Here is a 19,752-nt window from a genome sequence, read left to right on the forward strand (position 1 = left end):
TTTGTTTCATTGATCAGATGTTGCGGTGTACTTTGTGCTATTGATTTTTACTTTTGATTTGTTTGTTTGTTTTTTTTTTTTTTTTTTTTTACATCTGATTCGCAAGCAATTTTATACATGTTTCAAAAAGTGACACAGTAGAATTTATACACGTGTTTAAATTTTTCTATATCTGTAACGACAAGCATATTTTGAGCTTAAACGAATAACAGAGATAATTGGTGAGTTTGTGCGTAGGCGAGCATGTAATCATTGGTGCGATTGACCTGAGAAAGATAAGACATGACCTGAAGTATACTATCTTCTCAGGCAGCGTCTCCTAAAGCTATAGAGGAGGGGGAATAGCGCTGTCATCTCGATCTCTCACTAAGAATGTTATATATATTTGACCAGTTCAAGATTAATTCTTTCTTGAGTCACTGGCTCATTTCAACGAAGCGCTCAGTTAACGATCAATCGTTCAACATGAAGCACATTTGGAAGTCTAAAGAGAGTGAGCACATCAACTTTTTTTTTTTTTACATCAAATATAAACAAAATATTAATTTTCTCATTATTTATTAAAAAATAATAATATAATAATTTTCTTTGTATTATTCTTTAGTAGAATATCGCTCGAACTATGTAAATTCAAAAGCATCTTTGTTATATTTGTCAGCAATTATTGCACACTGTTTGTTTCTTAAATTTGCTTTGTATATTTTTTCTAACGTACGTAGATTTTGTATTTTTTGTTTGACATATTAAATACAGAATTTGTTGTTTTATTGAATTAATAAATTGTTCAAATAAAACTTTGAAAATCTTATTCAGAGAAAGAAGCAGATGTGGAGGAAGGACTGTGCGAAAACGAGAACGTAAAGCGAGAATATGTAATACAAGTCGTACGTGAAACGAAACACAAATGGTGGTGCGCGGTGGCGATATACGTGCTAGTGATGGTTATTTTCGGACTGAGTTTTCACATACTTCGTACTTATAGTTCTTCGGAAACTATGAGTGTTATTTATCAGAGAGATTTGCCAATGTCCGAATTACAGTCTGAATCTCAGAAATCAAATCCGAGTAACGAAGCGCTCGAAACATCTACCGAATCTCTTACCGTCAGTGAATTAAATTTGCTAGAGAATAAAAATGATTTTTCGCCGGAAACGCTCGTAAAATTGATCCCGCGGAGTTCCAGTGAGATGGAAAGTGACAATACAGTGCGAAAAGTCTTCGACCCGTTATTGGTACCGGAGTTGGATGATTCGGTGTATCAAAAATTAAATAAAATCCCGATGGAAGATTTAACTTCAGTATATAAACTATTTTCGGAATTGGAAAATGATTTAAAAGAGAACGTATTCTTTCCTTTATTAAGTAATAAAATGACAGACAAAGAAATTCACAGTTTGACGAAAAATGATGACAATACGATGCCAAATTTAAATTATTTAGTACTTAAATCATTTTCAAAATTTCAAACTAATTTGAACAAATTATTTCCCTTATTAAATGTCGATAAAATGGCGGACGCGGATGTGCACGGTTTGACAAAAAGTGACGATATAATGCCAAAAGATTTAACTTCAGAAGTTAAACCATTTTCGGTATTCGAAAACGATTCAAACGAGGACGAATTGTTTCCTTTGAATACGATGCCAGCAGATGATGTCAAGGACTTGAAGACAGTATCATCTTCGGAAGATCCGAAGGTCGATGAAACTCACGACAAAAAACCATCCGCGGAATCGGAAGTTGTCAATTGTCCACCTGATAAATCCGACGAGTCGTCTACTGAGGTTTCTTCTTCCGAATCAGCTCGTAAGTTTCCCGACTAAGTATTTCTGCTTTGAATATTCTGATACAAATCAGTGTGCAAAATTTATATCTAACGATCGTGCGAATCTGTTATGTTACAGAACTCGAAGAGAAAGACGACACAGATTTACCGTCATCAGATTATCAAATGACTTCAGAATTCAAATGGTTTAGCGATCCATCATCTGAATATAACGTTATTTTACCATTTACTTGGTACTCTGAGGGAAAGGCTTCGCGAGTAGCGTATATAAGAGACTCACTGATAAATATTAAACAGATTACTAGTGACATAAAACTTTCATTTGGAAGTAGTTGCAAAATAATAATTATAGAGGGTGTTGTTGACGCGACATTATGTCCCGAATTTTCCGAATCTACCGAGAAATTAAATCTTGAGTCTTCTGCACCTCAAACTGACATCGCGCTATCTTCTACGCAGACTAACACTATACTACCTTCTATACAAACTAGTACTACCGTGCCACCTTCTACGCAAACTACCTCTACCACTACTACTACTACTCACATCACCACTGAAGAAGATCACAATGATTATTATTATTATGATTATTATAATACTAAGCATGAATTTTTTCCTGATATTTTCACATCTCGAGAATGGGGAGTTCAATAAATAAGGTAAGATAAGATGGTATTTGTAAGTAGGGTATAAATACTAAAGTAGAAAACTATAGTAAACCGCGCTTTTACGCACATATTACTTTCTTCTTAGCATGTCTTCTTATTTATAAAATGACAAACTCTTATTATTTATAAAATAATATAAAACTTACTTTGACAAAAAAACTATTACTATCTGTTTTAAAGAAAAAGAGAAACGTTAAAATATTTAAAAATAGCAGCTACATTACGTAAATATAATATTTGTACATATTTTTTAAGTATGTATTACGTGTTATGTTTTAAAACAATATATGTTTTTTGTAATTCAAATTCATATTCCAGGACAAGTTTTCAACTATGTTACAAATACAACGATAGGAGCAAGATCGCACGGAAAAATCATATATATATATGAAAGTTTTTCATAAAATGATTTTTATTTCTCTTCTTGCCTTAAGAAAATATTATTTTTAATAATATCACCTCAAAGGCATTTATTTTCAATAAAGAAAAAAGCAATACAAATATCTTTTTTTTTATTCCACACATTGAGTAATCACTTATTTCGATATGTAAATATACAAATAAGTTAGGTATAAATAAAAAATGTAAGAAATTCTTTAAATTTTATAATTGTAGAAATGCATTGAGAAAGACCTAATACAAGGTTGAAAGCGTTTTGCACTAAGTTTCAATAAATTGATTCAACTATTCACACATCGACATCTGTGTTTGCTTCAATAGCCATAACACCTTTGTTTATTAAAAAATTCTTATAATTATCACATACTCATAATCATATATATTTTGTACAATATTACATGATCCTCTACTAATCAAATATCACGCTATCGCACGATTCAAACCAATAAATCCTTGACATTTGCTAGCGTCATTTTGTCACTTTTTTGTAGGAATCGAACTTTGCGCATCTGCGTTCGCTCCATTTTATCGGAATATTTTTGTTTTTTGTTTTGTTTTTTTTTTTTACATAAAAATGAATTTTACAGTTGCTTTTGCCGCTACACACGTCACTCTTGATATGCAAAATGCTCACGAAATTTGTTCGTAAAACTCGCGAGTATTCGACAAAGGCATGCCACGGAATAATTAGTGCGTTGCTCATATGCCTGCGCATAGGCCTTGAACTTATTCATGCTAATTTGTTACGATTTATACGATTTATAGTTGCGTTATCCGACAATGTTCTCCGTGCGTTGGTTAAATAACGCATTACAATTGGTCGTTTGGTGATTCGAGAACTAGGTCAGACTTGTGCGACTTCGTAAAATAATTCGATCGGGCTGCAAAATCGCGGGCGCAATGTAAGTGTGATTTCGCATTTCGAAAAACAAAATCAAGCTAATGTTATATAATTTGCACGTGCAAATATCTTTTTTTTTTTTCGGCATCTTTATAGAAAAACAACAAAACTGATATCGACATCATTACAGACGTCGTGATCGTTATTATAATTGTCACATCACTTTACCACGTCGACATTTTTTTAAATGTTGACGCAAACTTTGATATTTCCGACGCGCCGCGCAAAATAGATAAAGACCGCGCGAAACGTAAACACATATTACACACGTATCATACATATTCAAGTTACGTAAACGGAATATTTATTAACGTATGATGTATTGCCGATCTCTTATCAAGTTTTGTTGTTGATATGATATAGAGTCGCGCGCATCTTTATTTTAATGTCAGGCTCCCGGCCAATCTCGCTCGCGTAATCGCGCGCGCCGCTGACCTTACACCTTATACACGGTTTCGTGAAACATGCAAGATCGGCACACGACAGTTCGATCAGCATTTTGACCGGCGGACGAGCATTCCGGCAAATTGCCTTGTAAATCACGCGGCACGTCCTGCACGCGTCTTGTTAAATTTACGAATCACACGCGAGCAACTTTCGCGTGTGCGATCGGCGATCGATATCACACAACAAAAGAAAGACCTTTTCCTTCTTGTCGGGAACGGAAGGCGACGCGATCGTTGTAAAATCGACACGACAATCCGACACGCGGCTTCCCGCCGCGCTGTAAACAGTAGTTGCACGCGTTTGTGAGGGAGGCTTAGCGTGCAGGAGGCGCACACATTTCTACGACTGTCTTGTCCATAAAATACTGGTAACACCGGGCGATAAATTTTCGGTCGCTTTCGTGCATACGCGACCCCCGGATGAACCTGCTTTGTTACTCCGCGGAGTTAACATTTTGAGCTCGACGGTTATTTCGCCGACTGGCAAGAAACGTGTACAACAAAAGTGATAGCGGGAAGGAACAGTTATACAACGTACGTATGTATCTACATATTTTACATGTGTTTATTAATTAATAACTTAATGAATAAAGAAAAGTATACAATTAATATAGTTTCATGTTTGTAGCAAAACGTTAACGCTTAAGAGACTCTGTTGTTTGTACACATTTAGATTTTACGTAAACTGCTCGCAAAATTGTAACGGAGTTATAAATAATGGAAAGACAAGATAAGTGAAATATTATAATTTCGGTTTAACCTTCGTTTCACGATTACAACGTAAAGGAAATTCTAAAACTCTTTCTCGAATAATAAGGAAGTACGAAGTTTTTGTGAAATATTATCAAATATTTAGGATATATGTATATTTAATTTACAGAAGGATATATAATTTTTAGGAATATAATTTGTCATTCTTTTTTATGTTCTATAACACAGCGAAATGTCAAGTGGACGATTTGGTTTGGCGCAATTTGGCGGTCGATTATTACAATAATTACGGGCTTTTTCGATGAGGTGTTTCATATAACCTACATTCGGTGGAGACATGAAACTTGTTTTTTTACTTCTGTAATTTCGTAATATGATGACATTTCATTTAAAAAAAAAAAAAAAAACATTTTCCAGCACACAAACATTTCCTTGAATTTCTTTGAAGAAATAAATTCAGCTGAAGAACTTAATGAAGATTGCGGATACGATCGCGGTGATGTTGTGAGTTTGTTTTAGAAAGTAAATTTCTTTTATAAATAAATAATAAATTTGTTTATTAATGAAGATTGATTGATACGATCGCGATAGAAATTTACCTTCTAAAACAAACTCATAACATCATCGCAATTGTATCAACAATCTTGATTGGGTTTTTAAAACATTAGATTTTTGATCTTGTAATTGATTTTACGAGATACTCAGTCTCACTTATAATTACACGATAGGAGTGGTTAAAATCCGCCGCTTTTATGCGCGAGGATCCATATCAGAAACTGGTAATAACAGCTCCCGATTTACATTGTTATCACTCCCGGCATGTGATAACGATGTAAATCGGGAATTGCTACCGGTAGTAATACCAGAAAATGTATGTTGCTATGTACGTGCGGGTTTCATAAATTTTTGCCGGTAATGTTCGGGAACGGCTGGAACATAGCCACGTCCAGCCGCGTCTTTCCAGCGACGCGATCGAAGTTTCAGCCCAAGTCGTCTTTTTGCATTCAGATTCTCAAGGAAGGTAGTAAAGGTAACCACCTTACACAGCGGAGCATTTTCTACCTTAGTGGTGGCAGCACGTAGGAGGGGTTTCGTAGTGGGGGTTGCTTCTCGAAGGCTTAAAAGGTCTTCTGACGTCCTTGTAACACGCAGTCTTGGAAATCAAACATACAAGTTATTCCGCGTAAGTGGATCAGAAGTGCGAAGACGAACACATTTCTCATCTGACTTTGTCGCCCCCGTCGAACTTTGACCGGTGTGATTTGGTGCGCGATAAGAGATCAATTTGTAAACAAGATAAAAGAGGGAAGAGGCTCGCACGGAAGTGAAGTAAAAAACGCTACGCGGGAGAAGAAAGTGATTTTTTTTGTGAGTCTTCTTTTGAAGAGAAATTCAGATCGGTGTGATTTGTGACTGTATAAGAGTGATAATAATATAAAATATTATTTGCATAACGCAATCTCGATCAGGACCATGAGGGAAGGATTGGGTATTCGAGTAATTGTAGCAATTCTGCTGGTCATATCGATATTTTCGCCGCCGATGTCCGGCGCTCTTACCACTTTCGGGAAGAGCAATCAGAATAATCCGCCTCAAAACCCACCGCAGCCGCCAACACCAGGTAACGAATAATTCAAAAATATGTTGTATAAACATTGTAATAAACAAGTTTAAATTTTCTCTTTATTTAATATAGACCTCTTGAAATTAAAACTTCTAATTTAGCGTTCTTTAAAGAAAAAATATTAATTACTTATTATTTTAAGTATATATTTCTGCAAAAAAAAATAAAGTTTTATATACTTTTTATATATAAATTATAGAATAATTTTACTTTTATATAATTTGTCCAATAACTTTTAAACGTACGAGTGTATTAAAAAAGTATAATATTTTGTCATCTTGTTGTGCCTGTATTATCGTACTTTATTTTATTTTTTGTGACACGAGATTACACGGTACGTTTCGCAACGGTAACTTAAGATTATTCCAGAATTATCAAGAAAAACATCCTCCTCTATTCTGAGAACACATGTAGATTAATGCTCAACGATCAAACGCACGATCCTTATAATCTTGCGTAGAAATAAATATTCTAATATTCAAGGTGTCAAGGTTAAACCAGGTTAAAATGCGGATGAATACTAATGCTCTGCTGAATGTCAGAGTGTTCTGAGCACGACTTTTTGACGTTCACACCTACACCAGTTTAAGACATAATTGCATTTACGATTGTACTTCACAATTGTCTTTGCGATATTTCTGCTCGATAATAAAAAAAAAAAAAAAAGAAACGAACTCCGCAAATGCGGAGGTGAATGCTAATGCACCGCTGAATGTCAGAGTCTAGAACAACTTTTTGACATTGGGTTTTACTTCTCTCAGTAATAAAAAAAAAAAGAAAAAATAATGCATCTCGAATATTTATGTGTTTAAACATAAAAAAAACCAAACAGAAACACGTAGAGTTTACAATACGATCATATAATGAAATGTTGCTCTGTTGCTCGCGGATTTAATTAACGTAATCTTCGGTGAGATTTGCTTGAAAGAGAAATTGCACTTTCCATAGACATAGAACCGCGTTTATAGACGTTATATTTAAAGGTCAAGAAAATTTACATGATTCTTATACGGAATAATATTTACGGCTGCAGTTGGTAAAGCTCGCGAGTGCAAGATGGATAATGACTGTGCTGGAATTCAAAATACTACGTGCATGTCGGATCGCAAAGATGGAAAACTTCGATGTCTCTGCGGCGATTACACGGCGCCTCTTAACGGTGCTTGCGCCAATAAATATAAAGGTAAAGAAATTGTTTTGCAATGTTAATTACGCCATTGGTGCGCGAATTTTTTTTTTGTTTCTTTTTTTTTTTAAGTTTGAAACTATGTTTGATGATATTTTGTAGAACTCAGATTTGTCATTTTCGTTAATTTTTCACGCGTATGTTTGCATTTCCGACGGTTCGCGCGTACCTAACTGATACGCGACATATTATCGCTGTAATTCGTTAGAATAGTCGGTCTCTCTCTCTCTGGATGCGACGAGTTACTTAACTGAGCGAGAGCCGGCACCCGGGAGATATTTGCATTTACTTTACGTGCTGTGTTGCAATATGTGAACACACATGACGGTGTTCGTAGTCGGTCTACGGTTATCTATGCAAATTGGTACGCGCGGGTAAAGAGTATCGCCCCTGTCTACCTTCGGCTGTTACACCGACACAACCTGTTTTTCTCACCGCCGTGTTCCCCGCACGACAGGAAAAGGTGCGAAAGTGGAACGGAAATCAAAAATAAAAACAATAACGTTTTTATTCGCCGATCTTGCAAATTGCGCTAAATTTTTTGACGGTATTAAAACCGTTTATATGATTTATTATATATTTTTTTAAGTGAGTTAGCAAAATACGCTCTTCGTGTGCGGAATGTAACAATCATCGATGAAAATCGCCGCGATCATCGTACCTGGTACAATGCGATCGAGTACTTAGCGACTTTTGAAAGTTTGGAAACCGTACAACGTGTACCAAGCGATTTGCAGTTCGATATTGCAGTATACGTGATATTAGATGTTCGTAAAATGGTTCGGAAACTCGGCAATTTGCTCTGATTAAATGATTGCTATGTACGTTTTATTTCGCATTTTCGGCAAGATTGATGATGATTCCCTCTTGAATATTTTAAGCGCAATTAGCCGTCGTTTAAGAATCGATCGACGACGCTTAAAAAGTTATGTCGACACACTTCGAGGAATTAAAATTGAGCTGAGCTTCTAACGTAATAATTCATTTAATCGTAAAAGTGATTAAATGAATTATGAATCGTGAATTTTATATGAACACTCGGACTTGATAAAAATTACATTTGCCAATATTTGTTTTATACGTTGTATAATTATACGTTGTATAATTGCGCGCGTTATTTTACAATATACAACAAAAAATTAATAATAATAATTAATTTGAACACCGAAATAAAAATATAGAAATGTTTCTTTTTATCGCGCAGTTTCTACACGCGCGTGAAATATTTCAATTAATTTCACGAATGATATTCTTTGCTTGTAGCAATTCATGCACTTTGCACCAATAACGACGAATGTATACTAAACGCTCATTGCGTTCAGAGCAACAGTACTAATAAGGGAAAACGCTGTTACTGCAAGGAGGGATATTTCGAAGAAACTCCAATGTTTTGCAGCGGTAAGTCTCAAATTGTTTGTTTAAAAAAAAATTTCTTCACATTAAATAATGTAATTGATGAAACATTTCAGAACAGTTGAAGTTAAAATAATGTATTTTTAAGAATATATTTTTAGTCCGTCTTGTTATGTAAATCAGACATTTATTAAAAATTTTATTATTAAAAATTAAAAAAAGACGTACTGCGATTTGTGCGTCACCGCTTGTGCTCTTTCATCATTTAATTAATCTAATATTACGAGGAAATTGAATTACATAATTATATATCATTCGACTGTTTTTGAAAATTTATAATCAACATAAAAAATAAGTTACATGTGCGATATGAACGACGGAAGTTATTATCTCTCTTTACAAAACAAATTCTGTGTTAATTAAATTTCTTTCGATACACTCTCCCTCTCTCTCTTTGAAAAATATCAGTAATTCAAGACGTATTTACATTCTTTGTGTGTAGGTTGCTCATCTGTCTTCACGTTGTACACGACGACTCTTCTTCTGGCTGCTTCGATCGTGCTAGGAAAACTTAACTACATATAAACATTTTTCTCGAGCTTTCAATATTTATCTTGAAAATTCTTGAATCTAAACGAGATAATCCTCAGTAGAGAATCAATAATTCTTCGAAACTAACGAATCAAAGAGATATAATGACTAAAAATACGCTTACTTATAACATACTAATCTCGTTAATTTAACAAAAATAAACAGACGTCCTGAAATATTTAAGAGTGATAATGCACATGTTTGTGCGAAATAGTTGCAAAGTCTAATCGAAGTCTTTCGACTCGACAAAAAGTACGTATATATATTTCGGCAATCGTACACTTTTTCATATTTCTCTAGCAGAGATTCAATCACTTCTTTTTCGCAACGATTCGTTTTAAAATTGAGAGACATTGCGTCTATATATTTAATCATCTTACAATTAACGTATCGATTTACAGATAATAGATCTTAGAGTTGGCCATAAGATGTATATTGCGAGAGAAAAATTCAAATAGTTTTAATAATCTTCTATAAGGATAATATCCGGAGTGGTTTAGAGTTTCCATTTCATTCTCAATTTCAATTTGTTTGTAACAAATAAATGTATCAGAATTGTTTTGTTTTTTGTTCTTTTATAATTCGAATATTTTTTTAAAAATTCAAGATGTAATGTTCGAATTAGATTTTACTGACGCAGTAAATGTTTTACGAAATTACACTTCTAAGTACGACTTCTTTACTACTTACACATGGTTTAATAAATACAGCGGACACTTAACTCTAAATGACTCCGTATGCGATTGTCAATCAATCGTAAGTAAGTAATCGTTATTACTTAAATCGAACATTTAAGCTATAGTCCCTACAGTTAAAACAATATTGGTGTAGTTTATTATTATTACAAAATGGCAGTTAGGTAAATAAGATAATATGATATTAGAATAAAACTGATTAGCGTATCATAAATATAAAATTTTATCCGTACCACTTGCGCAAAAAAACACACCGCTTGCAGAAATTTATTTTACTGGTGTAATCACAAAATAATAATTTATTTTAACTAATAAAAGCATCGATATTTTGAATATCAACAGATGTTAATACTCAAAATAAACCTTTGGCCATACATACCGTTAATAAATTTCTGTAAGGAATTTCTGCCATATTTAATTACTATTACCATATTGCAATTTTCGTATTGTTTTCTAATAACGAGTGCGAAATAATATAAAATTAATGCAAATACAACTTATTATCAGATTCTTTCATAGTTTATCGAATTTGTCTCGAGCTTTAGAATTCGGAGGTAAAAAAATGATGCTTTAACAATAAATTTTTGTAGTGTTTATGATTAAGCTTCGCGTTTTAACTGCACCGAAGGATAAATATATACTTACCAAGAGTGTACACGCACGTAATAGTAATAAATTTATTATAAATTTGTATGATAAAAATAATATAGAATATATAACACAAATGTAAACTACATTTATCTTTCCTATGATATACCAAGATTCTTCGTTGTTATACAACTTCGTTAACTTAATTCTGCACATCACTTTCGCATTGATCGTGTATGTGAATAAATGCACTTGGAATTTCTCTGCTATATATATATATAATTGTGCATTTTTAACAATATATCACAAAAATTTGTTTTACTCCAACTTTTTAACATTTAAGTGCACATCTTTTCCAAAACTTTGTAATGTGATAATAATCAATGATATATGTAAAATTACTTGTAACAATTAATATCTGATGTGTCATTTTATGTATCCAAAGATATTTTGTGCACATAAATAAATTCTTCAAAATCTTTCAGAATATGTGTTATTCAACATTTATGTATATTCAAAGGAGAAAAAGGGTGATACACAAATGTTTTTAATTAATTGATACAAAATATCTCATTTATTTCGATAAGAGCACACAGAAGTTGATTATTTTTTCCTTAACACTAATTGTGTTATAGCATTCCCTGTTTGCCCGCCAAACTGGAACGTATCCGTGGGAAGTTGACTTTCCAGTTCGAAATCTGCAAAGAACACTCGTATCGTCACAAAACACGTGTATTGTATAAAATTTTTTAAACACAATCGATATCAACAATATTTTTCTCTTGCAAAAAGATGTTTTTTTGACAGATTTATACTAACACTTGCTGTAAATTAAAAAAAGCTAAAAGAGTGTTATATAATTTTTATTTCAAAGTTACTAACAATTCGCAAAATGCTGTAACAATTCTGCTTTGGTCCAGTTACAGGAAGTCAGCACCAAATATCCTTTCGGCAGAAGGATGCGATGTATGGTTTCAATATATTTCTGTCTCTTCGCTGACGGATCATCCGGATTCAGACTAATTGCGTCGTAGGTGCCTTTATCGTGAACGAGTTTGTAGTCACGCGACAATGTATCGTTAAGAATATCGCAAACTTCTAATTTCACATTCGGCAAATTGTTATCGTTAAGTATCATGCGGGCAAGATCTACCGCTTTCTGCGAGTAATCCACCCCCGTCAAATTAGCGAATCCCGCTTGAGCGAGTCCCACCAAAGTCATCGCATTGCCGCATCCTACGTCGATTATCTCATCGCTATCTTTATTTAGATCCAGTTTCGCGGCGATCCATCTAAAAAATGCAATTGTTTTTTTTTTCTGTGTTTGTTCAGTTCTGTATTTGAACTTAAAATTCAAAAAGAAAAAAAAAAGAGAAAAAGAAATCATTTGCAGGTCTCTGCAATTATCCCGCTCTCCGAATCCGTTCGCGCGAGTTACCGACAGCAGAAAATAGAAAACACTACACGATCGCGCTTGTCAACTAATAGAGTTTATCACCGCCAGATGTCGCTAATAGCCGGCACCGGCCAGAATCGTGTCGCGGGTTGTTTACGTTTCCGCGGGAAAGCTCATTGATTTTCGGCGCGGTGCTGTTTACACCCGCGGTGTGAAAACGCGTGTTCGCGGTTTCAGCCACCTTTCGGCTTCGACGATCACGTACCGTACGATCTTGCGCGAGTTGGCCGCGCCGAACCATACCTCGCCCACGTCGCCGTGGTCACGGAAGTTGTCAAGCTCCTGCGCGTAAGCGTTTTCCCAGCTGCAAAAACACAACACACGGGCAACGTCAAAAAAGCGTCGAGTGATGCACAACGGGCGTCGCGCTGTCAAGGTAAGTGACAACAACAACTTACAACTCTCGAGTACCCAGCTCCGACGACGTCAGTTCCTCGTTATGTTGCTCCATCGTGATTATTCTCTCCGTGACAAATTTTTCTGTTGAGTCCGATTGACGAACGATAGCTCCGGATCGCACGAGAGATTTTCCGTTCGCGATTGTCGCGCGCGAGACCGAAGAACAATTGAACGAGCAAGTTCACGTTGTCATAAGTTTTAATATTGTTGCAAGCGAAGTAGAGTAGACGAGATTCAAGTCGAAATTGGCTAATTAGACAATATTCTTACGAACCGGTTTTTTTTTTTTTTTTTTTTACGATTTCAACGTGACCAAGTTGTTGCTTGACAATTTCGTTGGTAGATGGCAGTGTCATTCAAAGAACTGTCAAACAGCTGACCAATGCACCCGATGCAATAAATTTTACGTGTACGAATGTGCAAAAATAAAAGTGTATGTGTGATATAATTAAAAAAAAAAAAATCTTAATTAGTTACTAACGTGCGATTGCAAGTTAAGCGAGGAAAAAACAAGTATACTGCGTTTTACTGCTTGACAAAAATTTCTTTTCACAACTACGTATTTACTTGCTCTTTAAACTTTAAACAACAATGGAGTCATACGCTCCATTGTTGTTTAAAGTTTAAAGTTTTTCTAACGCATTGCGTAAATAATGCGGCAATGCTATCTGGCGGCAAAAACAGCAAATGCAAAGAACAGAGTTGCCAATCTCGAGAGACGTGGAAAACAATATTTGCGATTTTTCGAGAGTCAGGAATATCAATAAAATAATGGTTTATAGTAATAATACAATGATTTATTTGTTTGTAATATAAATATATATAAGCATATGTACATAAATATATATAAGCATATGTACATAAATATACGTACACGTGTTGTTTCTTATTTATACAAAACGCACGTAAATTATTTTTCACATTGTCATTAGCTAGGGAAGATCTTTTTATAAAGTTGTTAACTTTGTTTTTGATTACACATTTATATCGCTCGAACACGCACATGGATTGCGTGTGTATTTGCGCGTTTTGGGTCGAACCTAACCTTATCGCGGAGTCGCGGCTTATGATCTAACGGCACCTGCTGTCATCATGATAGTGCAGAAAATAAACTTGTGATAACTTGTACGTCGCAATTTTCAGCTCGGATTGTCAAGTGCTATTTGTTTCGACATGAGTGTTAACAACCTGTTTACGAACATTTTGCGTTTCGGTAAGTAAATGGAGGTGGGTTTTTTAAATTGATACTTTTTTGACAGTTACAAGGTGATGTTAACAAGATCACACGTTGCAAACCAAGATAATGTATATTTCGTGTCTTAATGTTTATTCTCGCATTTTGTTCTGCATAATTTTGGCCAGTTTATCAGTGCGATGTAACACATTAACAAAATTTCAAAGTTCAACGTTCATCTTTTGTTGCTTGAGATGATGTGCAGTACTAATTTTTTTTATTTATATTTACTGTTATATTTACAAACGTTAATTGTGTCAAACTTATGATCCTATTGCGTTCCAATTGCGCTTAGTTTCTGGAATTGTGGCGTATTTTGGTTTTTTTCCCAAGGTATTATGCATGTTGCGGGATTGTTTTGTACAATAATTGATGTAACATTAGACAACAGTAATGTGATCTTATTACATACGTAGGACGACGATGTGTGAAACCTGCTGCTGCACCACGGCGCTATGCTTCCGTTGCCGCAAGTCCAGCAGACAGGGACAGCGTGAAATCAAAAACTGGCATACTAATGTTAAACATGGGCGGTCCTTCCAACACCAGTCAAGTACACGAGTACTTGTTAAGAATAATGACCGATCGTGATATGATTCAATTGCCAGTTCAAAGGTTTTTTTTTAAATTTAATGCTACGTCTTTACATGAACAGTTTTACGTTACACGAGAGAGGTATCTTTTACAGAAGTGTGTTGCAGTACATTAGGTCCGTGGATAGCCAAACGTCGCACTCCGGAAGTGCAGAAAAAATATTCGGAAATCGGCGGTGGATCGCCAATTCTACAATGGACGAACAAACAGGGCGAACTTTTATGCAAAAAGCTGGATAAAATTTCGCCTGAAACCGCACCTCACAAACATTACGTTGCCTTTCGCTATGCTGATCCTCTCACGGAAGAAACTCTTGAGAGGATACGCAAGTATGATCGTCACACGTGTTTTTCTTAGGTTTAATACAAATGCAAAATTTGTAAATGCGAGAAACTGGAGAATAATGTGAGAGAATCAGTGTGAAATTAATTTTGCAAGCTTCTTCTTTTCAGCGACGGTGTGGAGCATCTTGTATTATTTTCTCAGTATCCTCAGTATAGTTGTTCAACTTCGGGCTCCAGCTTCAATGCCATATACAATTATTACAAAACTAGGTGATTACGTTATTTCTTACCTGATGACAAGTCGTTGATTGATTTTTTATCTGTTGTATACAAATTTATATATTTCTCAATTGAGTATGTATTTGTTCATGTACGTCGCGTTTCCAATGTGATTTTGCGCAAAATAAAGAAAATCAAACTGACTGAAAAACCGAAGATATAATAAAAAAAGTGTAAAAATTAAACTGCACCGAAAAACATGTAAAAAATTACATCCTTGCAGAGAATTGCCAAGTGGGATGAGATGGAGTATAATAGACAGATGGGCAACTCATCCGCTCCTTGTGAAAACGTTTGTCGAAAGAATTAAAGAGGAGCTCGCGCAAATTCCTAGCGAAAAAAGAGACGACGTTATAATTCTGTTTTCAGCTCACTCTTTACCGTTGAAGGTTATTATTGTTATTGTTAAGTTTGTGTTTAATTTTTAGTGTTAAATTTTTCATTTAACTTTGTGATCGCTTAAGATTTATAGTCTTGTCTCTCTTTCTCCGTAAACTCACTTTAGGTTGTGAATAGAGGAGATTCTTATCCGTCGGAAGTTGGAGCTACAGTTGCGTTAGTCATGCGGGAATTAAATTACTGTAATCCGTACAGTTTGGTATGGCAATCCAAGGTACATACGTAAATGCGAATGCGTGTGCCCCTGTGTTAAAATTTAAATATATATCGAATTAGCCGAATTTTTTAGAGAAAGATCTTCGCGTTTAATACATTATGAAATTCACGAAAATATACAGGTCGGACCTACGGCTTGGCTAGGACCTTTCACCGACGAAGCGTTAAAGGGTTACGTTAAACAGGGCAAGAAACATTTTATTCTGGTTCCGATTGCGTTCGTAAATGAGCACATTGAGACCCTTCACGAATTGGACATAGAATATTGTCAAGAGCTTGCCGAAGAAGTGAGGAAGTTGCCGTTTATCTTGCTGTTTTTTTTTTTTTTTTTTATTTAATTTGATAAAATCGCGACGATATATGTTGTATCTTCGATTTTTGTTTTTCAGCTTGGTATCGAGACGATACGACGAGCTGCGGCGCCTAACGACCACCCTATTTTCATCGACGCTCTAGCGGATATTGTTGCGTCGCATATCAAATCGAAACAGTCTATAAATCCTAAATTTTTAACGCGATGTCCTCATTGCGTAAATTCTAACTGCGCTGCCAGCAAAAACTGGTACGCTAAAATCTGTAGAATTTAGTATTATCGCGCGCAAACACGTTTGTGGAAATAAACATTTGTATTAATATTTCTAATTATATTGGTTTGCAATATGTACAAATCATATATATGACTCTTCCAATGTACGATTAAATTGACCACGCATTTGTGTAACAAGTTACATAGATTGTTAATAATAATATTGTTGATAATCGAACGAAAATATATATACAGATATGTGTAAAATGTATGTTTGCGTGTATGAATATCGTGCAATAATATCGAATGACACACAACACTTGTCTTGTTTTCTACAACATCCTTGCAAATTTACGATTTTAGAGCAACTTTCGTGGAGAAAGTGAGCGCGTAATAATAATTGCTAAAATCGCGTTTGCTTGCATCTTCTTCTCTATTATATTTAACGATACAACCTGATAGTAGTATATTGTTCTTAGATAAATACACAATATCCGATTCTCGTCAATAATATCTCTTTCGTTTATTCGGTAGATTCCGCTCGGGTCTCGCGCATTCAGCGCGTATTCCCGCTTTTTCCACGAAGTTGAATCACGATTGCATCAGGTGCATTGGCGTTCTCGATGTTACACTTCGCCTTTGCTCGCTCTCCGAGGCTTTGTCTTGCAACAATTGTCACGACAATCAGACCGTAATAATTCGCATCCATTGCGGGAGAACGCACTTACACATTTTTATTCAAACCAAACATGATAATTCAGCAGAGTTTGAAAAAAAAAAAAAAAGATTGTCGCTATCGTGAACGGTATTTTCAAATCTAATCTAAGTTGTCAAAATTTCTCAAAAAATAGATCTTCAAATTTTAACACCGCTTGCAAAAAAAAAAAAAAAAATTACCACGCAAATATGATTTTTTAAAAACTTGTTTTTATTTTATCTTTAAAATACTAGTTCGATTTTTCCAAAAAAATACTGAACCATCAGTTTCGAATACGCGCCAGTTTTGTTAAAAATTAGTTTTCGAAAAAAGAAAAACCACAACCTCGCGCTACGCTATTCAAATATTAATTCTAAAAAAATATCTAGCACGATATATTTGCACAGAGTGTAAACGCGCGCGTGTGTATAGAACCTTATTTTTTATATTATTTTTCAAAGCGTTCTCTTAAGCTTCAAAGAGTGTTTATTTTGATAAGATAAGATCAATAAACGTCCGACTTCGTTGTGTTTTTTTTTTATTTTTTTTTATTTTTTTTTATTTGGTCTCGTCCCAAACAAACCCATAGCGCGGTGTTATCCATGGTGCATTAAACGTAAGCATTTTCCCAAGCACATCGTGTACAACGACCGTTCGATTTTCTTCGCAGGTTCCTTACGAGGGGTTTATCTCAGCGACAGTGTCGTCGTCGTCGTCGTCGTCGTCGTCGTTGTCGTCGTCGTGCCGCCGCCGCCGGCGCGCTCGAGATATCGAACGTGAGACGCGCGGCGCTGGTTGCCGCCGCGCCGGCTATATAAATGCGCGGCGCCGGCGGTCGCGCTCAGTATGTGTCATGCATTGCGAGCGGGAACGTCGTCTGTGATGGCGGCCCGAGTGCGGTTGAAGATGCGCCGCGACACCGGCGTGTCGCCGCTCACCGTTCTCGTCACCGTAATCGTCGTTTCGAGCCTAGTGAGTGGGATGTTCGAGCACCGTCACTGCGATCACCAGCATCCGCGGGCGCACGAGGTGAGTTGTGAAGCGAAAGCACACCACACGAAGGGTGATTCTAACCTCTCTTTCGCGCTCCGCTTTACAATTTTGCGGTTTGCCGCCGCGCTCTCTTTCTTTATCCTGCTCTTGTTTTTGTTCCCTCGCTTTTCTTCCCTCTCGCGCGCGTTTAACTCTCACGAACGCGTCACGACGTTGTCTCGCAAACGCGGTATCTCTCGATCTCGTTCTCTCTCGACGTTCGCTCCGATATCCGGATGTCCTGCCGTCCGCTCGCGCTTTCCTTCGTCGTCTTTTCTCTCCCCCCCCCGACCCGAAGAGATTTTTATCGCGATTTTTCTCGTCGAGAGCAAACACCGTCCAGCTGAGCGCGACGGATTTCCTACAGCTGACTGTCAATTTTTGACAGCACACTCGACACGTGTTTCGTTTTTGCGTTACTTTCTTTTCTCTTTCTTTTGCTCATATAGTGTTTTTTTTTTTTGTTCACGCGAGATAATGATTTTAATAACGATCGAGTTTTCTAAGACTGTTGAGTTTTTTTCCAAAACTGTTAACGTAATCTTTTCGATAGCAATAGATAAACGCGTACGACGTCGTGTTGACATTCGTCGTCGTTTAAAATCCGCGCGGTAACACAAGTGGATGAGACGTTAGAATCGTCCTGTGACACAGAATATTAATGCTTCATAGCAAAATCTCGAGATAAGCGTGTATTTCTCATTCACGTGCCGTGCACGAGTTCCGCGTCGTGCTGACAGAAGGAAGACTTCGGTGAATGTTTCCATGCGCGACGGGGTAGGAGGGTGAGAAAGAGAGAGAGAGAGAGAGAGAGAGAGAGAGGGAAACACGTGTTTTCGGAGCAGACACGTGCTGCTGCGGGATGTCTCGCCACGCTGACCTTTAACAGCTCTCGCGCGTCGCGCTTTGCGAACAATCGATCTTCTTGACGTTTTCAGCGCGCGATTTGCTCTAGCCGCGATTAGTTATTAGCGTATCGATTGTTGTTGTTGAAAACAATTATTTGTTAAGAGTTCAATTTTTGTGCGGGCGAATGATATAAAAATTAGACGTAGATAGTAGAGTTTGAGAGGCAACGCCTTTGACAGATTTTGTGTTGTGTAGTTTTTGCAAATTTATAAATTGAGTTTTCTCTCACGAGTATTGTCCAATGTTTTTTTTTTCGGAAGGAAAACAAAATTTATTAATTTAATACGTTGCAATACACATAAATGTGCGTTTCGTATCTCTCTCTCTCACTCTCTCTCTCTTTATCGAATGCTTTTGGGTGCTCTTTGAGAACCGTTTAAGCGCTTTATCGATATAATTATTGTGTATCTCATTAAAGCTCTGTCGTTCGCCATATTACGCATTCTTCAATCTGCGTCGCATAATATTGCGCGCAGAATGAATTTTGTTGACACTTGATATTTGATGAATGATTTATGAAGCTGTAACAATTACATTCACATAATGAATATTAATGTTAATTGTGATAATTTAGTCATAAATATTGTCGCGAAGCAACTGTATCAAAACGCGTTTAACGATTTTGCATCTCATTTCTCTGATTTCGTTTTATCACCGAATTATAAAAATAAATTACAAAAATAGATAGAAGAAGATGAGAAGTTCGAGAAGTTCGAGTGTGTGTTACAAGACGAGAGTTTTAGGTTTTTCTTTGACATTTGTTTTGGCTTCGCGCGATC

The 19,752-nt window shown here is 36.0% G+C and overlaps 5 protein-coding genes across 9 annotated transcripts in view; 4 read left to right on the forward strand and 1 right to left on the reverse strand.

The window, feature by feature from the left end:
- Nucleotides 1-385: 385 nt before the first annotated feature.
- LOC109859660 lies at nt 386-2,901 on the forward strand. The gene is made up of 4 exons (XM_020438127.1): nt 386-493; nt 814-1,806; nt 1,905-2,445; nt 2,773-2,901. Exons 1-3 carry the CDS (start codon nt 466-468, stop codon nt 2,438-2,440), a joined length of 1,557 nt encoding a protein of 518 aa, XP_020293716.1. The 5' UTR covers nt 386-465; the 3' UTR covers nt 2,441-2,445; nt 2,773-2,901.
- Nucleotides 2,902-4,243: 1,342 nt separating this feature from the next.
- LOC109859655 lies at nt 4,244-11,318 on the forward strand. 4 transcript variants are annotated; one of them, XM_020438119.1, is made up of 6 exons: nt 4,245-4,738; nt 5,920-6,279; nt 6,381-6,532; nt 7,569-7,718; nt 8,985-9,119; nt 9,577-11,316. In XM_020438119.1, the coding sequence occupies exons 3-6, from the start codon at nt 6,385-6,387 to the stop codon at nt 9,657-9,659; spliced, it is 516 nt and encodes a 171-aa protein (XP_020293708.1). In that variant the 5' UTR covers nt 4,245-4,738; nt 5,920-6,279; nt 6,381-6,384; the 3' UTR covers nt 9,660-11,316. The 4 variants fall into 4 exon arrangements, with proteins under 4 accessions (XP_020293709.1, XP_020293708.1, XP_020293706.1 ...); XM_020438117.1 differs by having other exon boundaries at nt 4,245-4,734; XM_020438120.1 differs by having other exon boundaries at nt 4,244-4,734; nt 5,920-6,532; nt 9,577-11,318.
- A 192-nt stretch (nt 11,319-11,510) lies between these two features.
- Nucleotides 11,511-13,100, reverse strand: LOC109859654 (protein-lysine N-methyltransferase mettl10). The gene is made up of 4 exons (XM_020438115.1): nt 12,803-13,100; nt 12,610-12,708; nt 11,831-12,240; nt 11,511-11,646 (listed from the first exon to the last, which is right to left on the reverse strand). Exons 1-4 carry the CDS (start codon nt 12,853-12,855, stop codon nt 11,552-11,554), a joined length of 657 nt encoding a protein of 218 aa, XP_020293704.1. The 5' UTR covers nt 12,856-13,100; the 3' UTR covers nt 11,511-11,551.
- On the forward strand, nt 12,664-16,641 carry LOC109859653 (ferrochelatase, mitochondrial). Of its 2 annotated transcripts, none has more exons than XM_020438114.1 (9): nt 12,664-12,780; nt 13,947-14,016; nt 14,454-14,652; nt 14,739-14,960; nt 15,084-15,185; nt 15,418-15,583; nt 15,700-15,807; nt 15,932-16,096; nt 16,199-16,641. In XM_020438114.1, the coding sequence occupies exons 1-9, from the start codon at nt 12,754-12,756 to the stop codon at nt 16,394-16,396; spliced, it is 1,257 nt and encodes a 418-aa protein (XP_020293703.1). In that variant the 5' UTR covers nt 12,664-12,753; the 3' UTR covers nt 16,397-16,641. The 2 variants fall into 2 exon arrangements, with proteins under 2 accessions (XP_020293703.1, XP_020293702.1); XM_020438113.1 differs by lacking the exon at nt 12,664-12,780 and adding an exon at nt 13,422-13,577.
- Nucleotides 16,642-17,878: 1,237 nt separating this feature from the next.
- LOC109859652 (leishmanolysin-like peptidase) overlaps nt 17,879-19,752 on the forward strand; it is a gene marked incomplete at its 3' end in the record, with an annotated part of 122,346 nt that continues 120,472 nt past the window's right edge. Inside the window, exon 1 of the mRNA XM_020438112.1 lies at nt 17,879-18,061. Coding sequence (XP_020293701.1) covers nt 17,879-18,061 — 183 coding nt within the window. The remainder of the gene's footprint in view (nt 18,062-19,752) is intronic.

Source organism: Pseudomyrmex gracilis, unplaced genomic scaffold (genome assembly GCF_002006095.1).
Source record: "Pseudomyrmex gracilis isolate BER0280 unplaced genomic scaffold, ASM200609v1 scaffold_275, whole genome shotgun sequence".
NCBI classification, from domain to species: Eukaryota; Metazoa; Arthropoda; class Insecta; order Hymenoptera; family Formicidae; genus Pseudomyrmex; species Pseudomyrmex gracilis.